This window comes from Orcinus orca, chromosome 4 (assembly GCF_937001465.1).
Source record: "Orcinus orca chromosome 4, mOrcOrc1.1, whole genome shotgun sequence".
NCBI lineage: Eukaryota > Metazoa > Chordata > Mammalia > Artiodactyla > Delphinidae > Orcinus > Orcinus orca.
This window is the reverse complement of record NC_064562.1, coordinates 151,906,349-151,915,524: the sequence shown is the minus strand read 5'-3', so window position 1 is coordinate 151,915,524 and position 9,176 is coordinate 151,906,349. Positions and strand designations below refer to the sequence as shown.

The following is a 9,176-nucleotide window of genomic DNA, read 5'->3' as shown; positions in this document are numbered from 1 at the left end:
AGCAAGAGGCACACGGACAGAATCCTCAACCCAAGGGAAAGCTCCGTTCAGCTGCCGCCCTTGTCTGGGTGTCCCGGGAGCGTCAAGCTATAACTGGGGGGAGGGAGGCAGGTTTCTGTCCTTTACTGTTGTTTACTCAGCATCGCGGTGGAAACAGTTTCGACATCTTGTCAGGGAGGCAGCAAGGCTCTGAAAGGCTCCTTACTGCCCACTATTCCACCACCCTCCTGAGGCCAGACGTTAGCTGTTATTACCCACACAACAGTGAGCATGCGGGGGGGGGGGGGGGGGGGTGGAGGCGGAGAGAGAGGGAGGGGGATGGGAGCGGGAGGGGGCGAGAGAAAAGCTTTTTCCCCAATTTTAAAGTTTTCTTAGGAGAAATTCCTGGGCTTCCAGGTCGAGGGAAGGATGCTTTTTAGCACAATCCACAGGCCAGCTGGCTGTCCCCTCCCACCCACACAGGCACCCCAAGGCCGGCCCCAGGGCCCCCTGCCCACCCCCTTCCCCGGGGTCTCTGCGCAGGAAGACGCAGGTCCCCGCAGGCTGGTCCTGGGGGGAAGCACTGATGGGGAATGCTTTTCCCAAGCGTCTCACTTGCCCTGTGGTTTTGTTTCTCCTCAGAATGGTTTCCGAGGGAGAAGCAAGCAGATGGAACTGGTAATTTGGTGGCAAAATTGCCCAAAATAAACTCTCTCCAGCCCACTCTGCAGGCTCTCTCAGGGCGGGCAGGCTCAACCCCAGGGAGATGTCTGGTTTCCTTCCTCTGTTTCTCGTCCCCCACCCGGCTGTCCCCGCTGTCCACGCTTCCTGCGTCCTCACGTGCAGAGGGCTCCTGTCTGCCTGCAAGGTGCCACCCACGGGCCACCGCATCGCCCAGAAGCTGCAGGTGGACGGAACCCCCCAGCGCCCCAGATTCAGCTCCAGAATCAGCCCTGAGCCCCGCACAGCCAGTGAGTGGAGGCCAGCCCAAGGCACCTCTGTGCCCCGCCCGCCGCCATCCTCAATGTCCCAGCCAGGAGCCATGGACACAGCAGGTGCCCAAGAGCTGTTTGCTGAACGGACAGATGGATCCATCCATCCGTGACTGGCCTGGCTCCCACCATCCACCAGGCAGGAGCGGCCGCCTGCCGCCACTGGCCTTCCCACAGCCTCCACTTTGCCATCTGTAAAATGGTTACACCAATATTCAGGGTCGCTGTGGGGTCTTCATGAGACGGTACGTGTATAGCACTTGGCCCCAGATCACGTGAACCTCCCCGCGAGCTCCATGACACGAGCACGTGAGAAGCCAGAAGCCGACGTCACTCTGCACCGCCCCGTGTCACACACTGGCCACGTGTGGCTCTCTGTATTTAAGCTCAAATTCATTAAAACCTAACCAAATCAAAATTTAGATCCTTAGTCACACTCGGGAGCCACGTGTGACCAGTGGCTGCTGACTGGGGTGGCGGGTGGCACAGAGGCTTCTACTAGTGGGGCTGCTGTGGGTTCCACTGTGCACTGGAGCTATCCCTTCTCACCCAGTCTGGAAGCCCAGCCAGGGGGTAGGGAGGCCTGCAGAGGCACTTGGCCTGCACGCCCCCCCTCCTCCAGCATCTCTACCAAGCGGGGCCCCAGGAGCTCCTTGCACACCCCCCAAGACGAGGGGCTCACCACCACCTAGGGCTGCCCATTCCATCACCACGACCCAGGGCTGCCCATTCTACCTCCACTGGTTTGTCCACACGAGAAACCAAAGCCCATCTCTGCAGCCCCTCTTCCCCTCTCCCCTGGGGCTCCACAGACCCCACTTTGAGGAGTCTAGCTGCCACTCCCGGCCAGTATTCTACGTGTGGTCTTTCAGGACTGACCACAGGCATCACCAGGCTTTGCCGGGCAGGCCTCACGGGGGGACAGGCCCTCCTCAGAACAGTGCCCTCTGTTCTCTGACGGCGGAGGAGGGGAGCCGTCGAGGACTCACACATCTCCGCCCTCCCAGCCGCGCTCCTGCATCCAGGGCCTCCTTGTCGGCACCCTGGCCCAGGCACTTTCCACCCGACGTGCGTCCTATCCGCCCGCCCGCCCCCCAGCCGCTCACCACCACGGGACTCCAGGGCCCACCTCGCAGCTTCTCCAGGGGGTTGTAGCAGCCCTCCTCCTGGCCCGCGAAGTAGCGGCCGCAGTCAAGGAAGTAGGGCCACGCCATGTCAATGGCGTCAAAGGCGGGCTGGCAGGCGTCCCGTAGTGCCTCGCAGACGTGCCGGCAGGGCCTGCGCGCCCGGCCGCCCTCGCACCGTGGGACCAGCACGGCACAGCCCAGCAGACGCAGGTCCGGGTTGCACTGCCCCTCCAGGAGGTGGTGCAGGACGCTCAGCAGGATGTACTCGGAGCTGGACTCCACCGCCACCCGGGACCGATGCTCCAGCAGCGTGGGGAAGGTCGTCTGGTTGTAGGAGGCATCACTGCAGGTCTGGAGCTGCAGGTCCACGCATGTAGCTGGGGGAGGCGGGGTCACCACGTCACTCCCTCCCACGATGGCCCACCCAGACGCCTACTAAGGGCCTGCTCTGCCCCCGCTCAGGGCCGGGGCCTAGGGGATGGGCACCTGCAGCGTGGCAGGGAGAGACCGGGGCCTGCGGGAGGACCAGAGGAGCTCCCGGGGCTCACTGGTGAGACAGCAGGGCAGGCTTCTCTGGGTCCCAGCCTCCACGTGTGCCAAAGGGCTGCAGGAGAGCCACCCTGGCCGAGGGTCTGCCACGGTAGGGCAGGCCACTGACTTCCGTATGGGGGAAAGATTTTCCTACTTTAAAAAAAATCTAGTCCCTCCACTTAGAGTACACCCGATGCCTAAGTCTGGCAGGAGGGGCATTGAGGAAGCGTGTGCTTCTGAGCACCTGTGATAGGTCAGAGCCACGCCGTCTCCCAAATCATCCCGAGATCAGTATTCCCTTCCTTGTTTACAAAGGAGGAACTCAGGGCCAGGGAGGGAAGGGGCTTGTCCCAGCCCTGGACTCAGCAGGTGCCGGGCACAGGACTGGGAACGCACAGGATGAACAGCCAATGCAGCGGGTGTGTGCACACCTCACAGTCGGAACCCGGCCCACTTAGATCCCGCCTTGGCGGGGGGGAAGGGGGAGGGGAATGGGAGGACCCCCTGCAGGAGGCCGGGGCAGAGTCAGGCTTGGGAGCCCAACTGCACAGAGGGAAGGGCCTCCTTGTCTCGTTTTGTCTGACTTCTGGCTGTTTCAAATGGGTCTGGATTTAATCGATGGGCCACCTTATTCATCACCACTTTAGAACGGTGGGTTCCACCCCCTAAAACGCTTTGATGGTGTGAAGAACCTGCGTCACTGCTACAAAACAAAACCAGGAAGTCCGTGTACCGTACCGCTGTCCGCAGCTGCTGCCCTGGGGCATCCACCTGGGGAGAGAAAGGGCGGTGCTGTCAGGGGAGCAGACCCCTGCCCATCAGTCGTCCCCCAAACGTGCACAAAGGCGCTGCTGCTTCTCATTGGGTACTGGCAAGGCCGCCGGCCCCCTGCCCACCCTCCCCTTCACAGCCACCCTCTGATGTCCACATGGCCGTCCTCCCGTATTTCACAGGAGGGGAGACTGAGTCTCGAAGAGGTCACACGACTCCCCTAACGGAAGACAGCCAGGACGAAAGAGCCCTGGCTCAGAGTGGTGGCCGATCGCCGTGGTGAGGATACTTCCACTGTGGCCAATTTCAGCTTCCTGCAGCTCAACGAGTTCTCACCAGATTCCCAAATATTTAACAAGCAGCCCTCAGAGGCTGTACCCGGGGCTGCACCCCCCCAGTGCCTCTCACCCCACACTATTCCAAGTTCCCCCGAGACTCAGGCAGGCAGCGGCCCTCTCCCCTCCAGAACATGCTGCAGTGCGCTGTCTCCTGTTTCCTGAGAAGAGGACCAACGCATGAACTGTCCTTGGAACTGTGGGTTTCAAGGGTCCTCCCCGAGGCCCAGACACATGGACCCAACAGTGAGACCCCTGGGAAGGTCAGTGAGACCAACCTCAACCAACACTACCCGCCAGGTTTCCCATCAGAGGCAGGTCCCAAGTGCTCTGTGAGAGCTAAGAGGAAAAAACAGCTCCAAGAGACGGAAATCAGATTTAAATCTCAGCTGGTGCAGGGGTCCCGGGAGGCGGAGGGCAGGCTGGGTGGCGGAGGGCAGGAAACAAGACAGCGCTGGTGGTGGGGAGGGCACTTCCGGGTGACGCAGTGGTTGACGCTCCCAGTGCAGAGGACCCGGGTTCGATCCCTGATCAGGGAACTAGATCCCACACGCATGCCGCAACTAAGAGTTCACATGCCACAACTAAGGAGCCCGGCTGCCGCAACTAAGACCAGGGGCAAATAAGTAAGTAAATAAATAAATAAACAAACAAACAGAAAGTGGGAAGTGGGTGCAGGGGGAGCCCAGGAGGAGCAGGGTAAGGAGGCTAGGACCAGAGGGAAAGGCTGTTTCTAACCCCGTAACCTCATCGGGAACTAGACCTGGACCACAGCAAGGGTGGGAGCTGCTCCTAGGGATTCGCCTTAAGATCTGGGGGTCGTGGAAACCTGCCTGAGCACGTCAGTCCCCAGTGGTGGGGACGCGGTGGGGGCCAGGCAGCCCCCCGTGAGGACCTCTGCACACGGTTCCCCCACCGTGGACTAGGCGGCCACAGTCCCTGACCCCTTGGGCCGGCTCTCGAAGCTCTCACGGGATGGAGACGTTCAGGGTGCCCTCTCACCACCTGGTGAGCCAAGGACTCAGGCTGTCCTAACCGGCTGGTACCACTTGGCAAAGAAACGGGCAAGAGAATAATTTTCCTAAAGTATCCAGGCAGTGGAACTGCCACCCTTACCGCAACAGAGAGGGCTGCTGCGTGCCCACCACCCATGCCCTCGGCTACCCGCAATGCCCGCTGGGATGAGGCTGGCGGTGAGTGAGGACACCAGGCGGTGTGAGGCACCTGCTCTCAGCCTGCAGCCTGGGAATTCCACGCCCCTGCCCGACTCCACGCCTTTACGGTCTAAAGTGTCTCCAGACTTGTGCCCACCGCCCTCTGCGGAAGGAGGAGGCGTGAGGATGAATCAAAACATAAGGGAAAGAAAGAAAGAACCAGAAACCGGCCCAGGGCAGCTTGGAACGCTGCGCTGTCACCTGCTTGTCTGCGCTGATGTCGGGAGAACAGATGAAAGGACGCGATCGGAGCAGGACCCCCTGGAGCATCCGTGCCCAGGGCTCACACTCAGAACTCACGCTCAGCTCGGCCGACCCGCCCTCACGGCCCGTGCGAGCTCGGACCCACACAGACGCCACGACTCAGTCAGCCCAGGAGCCCGAGGCCTCCCTAGGCGGATGGCTCCAGCCAAGGCCCCCACCCCCTCCTCATGTCTGCACCCACCACGCCGAGGCTGCGCCTGCCGTGTGCCCAGCCCAGAGCCGAGGGGGGCGAACCTGAAGATTTGCTCAGATTCTCAGCCGGCGCTCAGTGGGCAGAGCCCCCGCCGGCCCCGGGCCCTGTGCTGGCCTCAGGCAAACGCGTGGCGGGGAGGCCGGAGCACAGTGACTCCCACGCCTGCTCCTTCAAAGCCATCAGATGCCACACGGATTTGACAAGCGGATCCTCCCGGTTTCATGTGGCTTCGAGCCTCCCTGAGTCACAGGTGAGAAAACTGAAGTTCGGGAAATTAAGCTCCTCTCTGTGCCTCAGTCTTCTCGTCTGTAAAGTGGGGATGATACTAAGAGTGCCCACTGTTGTTGGAGGGTCCGATGAGGTGGTGCTGAGGCCAGGGCCTGGGCCCAGTAAGGGCCCAACACACAGTGGCTCGGGGTCGCACGGGGAGAAGGAGGGACGGCCCGTTGTGACCCTCCCGCCAGACAGCGATGCCCAGTGGGAGGACAAGGGCGTGGCATCTGCTGACTTGGTCACCAACACTTCCAGGGTGGGCACCAGGAGCAAGACAGAGAGATGGGTGGACTCGTTTCCTGTGGCTGCCGTAACAAAGAACCACAAATTGGAACAACAAACATTGTTCCTCTCCTGGTTCTGGAGGCCAAAAGCCTGAAATCAAGCTGCTGGCAGGCCACACCCTCCGCAGGGTCCGGGGAGAGTCCTCCTGCCTCCTCCAGCTTCCACCCCCAGCAACCCTTGGCTGTGGCCACATCACCCTGCTCTCTGTCTCTGTCACCACACGTCCTTCCTGGTGTGTCTGTGTCCAAATTTCCTCCTTCTTCTACGGACACCAGTCATTGGATTCAGGACCCCCCCTAAAGCAGTGCAACCTCTTCCTAATGTGACCATACCTGCAAAGACCCTGTTTCCCGAGAAAGTCACGGTCACAGGAAGGGGGAAGGGGGGCTAGGACTTCAACATATCTTTGGGGAACACAATTCAACCCATAACGATAAGCAAGCCCCAGGGGGTGCCTTTAGGGAGCTCGGGCTGGAGGTGGTGTGAGAGAGGACACACCATGCAGGACGGTAGCCACGAGCACTTAAAAAAGAATGTAAAACAGTTCATTCTTAATTTTTACATTGATGACGAAACACTGAATCAATGTTTCATATATGTTGGGTTAAATCCAATTTGTTATTAAAGTTAATTTCGCCTGTTTCTTATTATCTCGCTCGTGTGGCTTCTGGGAAATGTGAAATAATGTATGTAGTTGGCATCGTTCTGTCGGGCAGCGCTGGTCCCAAGGCTGCTTTTGACAGTCCACACGTGACCGTTACACCTCTTGACCACAAGGTGTCAGCATGTCTTCAACGAAGGGAGCAACATTGACCTGGGGCTGAAGGTCTTCGAGACGAGGAACGATAATAGAATGAGGTAAGAGAGGTCGGGCCATCTGCCCAAGACCACACAGCAGTGTAGAGGACTCAGGATTTGAACCCAGACCTGCCTGGCCCCTAGGAGCATGAAAGTTGCCTCAAACCCCAGGCTCTCGATAAAGACCTGAGGGAGGCAAGGGACAGGCGGGGGGAAGCGTCTGGGCCCGCTCTGAGCCCTGGGACAGTGAGGACGTGGATATAGTCCTGGACATAAAAGCCTGGACTCAGGCTGCCTGGCCCTGCCCACGTCAGCGTGCGGTCTGGAAAAGGCACTGGGTTTCCACGGACCACACATGCTCATCTGTAAAGAGAAGATCCAACCAGAGGAAGGAATTATTCTAGAAACAGTCACTGATGCCACCACGGAGTGGAGGACAGAGATCCACCCTGCTCATCCCTCCAGGTGAGGAAGGGGCAACCTGGGCCCAGAGGAGGGGGCTGCATTTCTCCCTGGAAAAAGGGGAGGTCAGGGAGAGCTTCCTGGAAGAGGGGACTATAATCCCTGACCAGCCTATAATTCTAGACATTTCCTGGGGCCTCAGGAGAGAACCCTCAGGGGAGGGTCCATCCATGACACCATGCAAGTTCCATCTGCATCCCGTGCACAGATGTGCAGGCGTGCGTGTGAACACACACACACACACCCATACACACTCCGCCTGGCCCGGGTCTTTCTGTAGCAAGTGGGGGAGGAAGAAGGTGAAGCGGGGTAGAGGAGGAGAGAAAATTCAGTTTGGGCTGAGGGAGAAGAAAGGGAAACGATGGCCGTCGGCACATTCGAGAGGCATCTTGCTCCTGGCACACCCACTGGGCTGGTGCCCGCAAGTTCTCAGGTATCCACAAACTTCCAGCGCTCGAGAGATTCCGAATCTGACACTCCCAGACCCCTGTGCCCCAGGGGACCCCCGCCCTCCAGGGGCCCAGACGTCTGCTGCTGCTAAGAACCCTGAGGGCAGCGGGCTAGATACACCCTCACCTTTAAACGTAAAGGGAAAGCGAGGCCCACTCCAGAACGGGAGGTGTGGTCAGGACCGGAGCCCGGGCCCCCAGCTGGCCCCCGCCTCAGCCCGGCACCCGGGAGGGTCCCTGGCTCCCCACACTCTCCCCCTCCCCCTGCCCCAGAATCCTACCCCCTCCTCCCCGGCCCTCTGCGCCCACTTCCGGAGACGCTGTTGTCCAGGCCGCAGAGATGGGAGGGAGGGGTCAAGAGTGTGCCCTGCCCAGAGGCCGCCCCGCTCCTGGAAGGACCGGGGACCTCGGACGACCTCTCCTCCTGCAAAGTTCTGGCATCCGCTCCCTCGGACCCCACCTGCAGGGCGCCCTGCCCGCTGTGCCCAGACCGAGAAGAAGCCCCGGCCAGAGCACCGGGTACCTCCGCTGCCCACAAGCTGCCTGTGCGTTCCGCCCGGGGGTCCCAGCCTGGATGCGCTCAGACAGCCGGCTGCCCCCTCCTGCGCAGACCCCGAGGTCCAAGGTCACAGGGCGCCCACTTGGGGACCATGGGTCACGCGGGGGATAGTTCCCGGTTCCGGGGCGCCGAGTTCCACCCCAGGGCGCGGGCCGTACGGCCTTACCCGCGGCGTCCGGGGTGGGCTCGCACCAGGGCCGGGCGGCGGCGAGGACCAGCATCGCGAAGAGCAGCGGCGGCGGCGGGGGCCGCATGGTGGGCGGCGGGCAGGGTGGCGGGCAGTGATGTGGCACTCGGGCCGGGGCGCAGCGCCGCGCGGGCTCCCGCCCCCCACGAGCGCGGAGTCGGATTACAGCACGGCGGCGCCAGGAGCCGCGCAGAGCGATGCGGCGGGAGGGACCAAGGAGCGCGCAGCCCGCTTCCGGGCCGATGCTCCGCCCCGAGCGGTGGGTGCCCCCCTTGGGGCTCGGTTTCTGCCTCCCCGCTGACCTCCAGATCCCCTGCTGATCCTGCCTACGAACCCTGATTCCTGGGGTCTGTGGGCAAGACGGGGTCCTGGCCCGTGCTGGACCCAACTGGCGGGGAGCCAGGCCAAATCATCCCCAGCTCTGGGCCTGGGTCCCAGGAGAGGAGTGATGGAGTGTCCCCACCTCCCCTCACCGTCACAGGCTGTGGATGCACCTGAAGGGTCGGGGCGGGGGGGAGCGGTCAGGTACCAGGAAGGGCAGGCAGCTCCTCGGTCGCCTTGGGTGACCCCCCACCTCTGAGCCGGCACCCTGGGGAGGAGCCCCCTCCTGGTTTGCTCCCAGCAGGACCTGCCAGGGAGTCTGGCACCAGGGGTCCTCAGTGAAACGTGGCAGTCCCTCCACTCAGCTCATTAAAGGAGCCAACAGAGGTCCAGGTGGTGGCATAAGGGCTCACGGGGGTGTCTCCTCCATCCCCCC

At 61.6% G+C, this 9,176-nt stretch overlaps 1 protein-coding gene across 1 annotated transcript in view; it reads right to left on the bottom strand.

Annotated features, from left to right (window-relative positions):
- The window catches only part of CPZ (carboxypeptidase Z), a 24,136-nt gene extending 15,582 nt beyond the window's left edge, over positions 1–8,554 (bottom strand). The window contains exons 1-3 of the mRNA XM_004265157.3: positions 8,399–8,554; positions 3,368–3,400; positions 2,101–2,475 (exon numbers count right to left, since the gene is read on the bottom strand). Of these exons, the coding sequence (XP_004265205.1) occupies positions 2,101–2,475; positions 3,368–3,400; positions 8,399–8,486 (496 nt within the window). The 5' untranslated portion in view covers positions 8,487–8,554. The remainder of the gene's footprint in view (positions 1–2,100; positions 2,476–3,367; positions 3,401–8,398) is intronic.
- Positions 8,555–9,176: the final 622 nt, after the last annotated feature.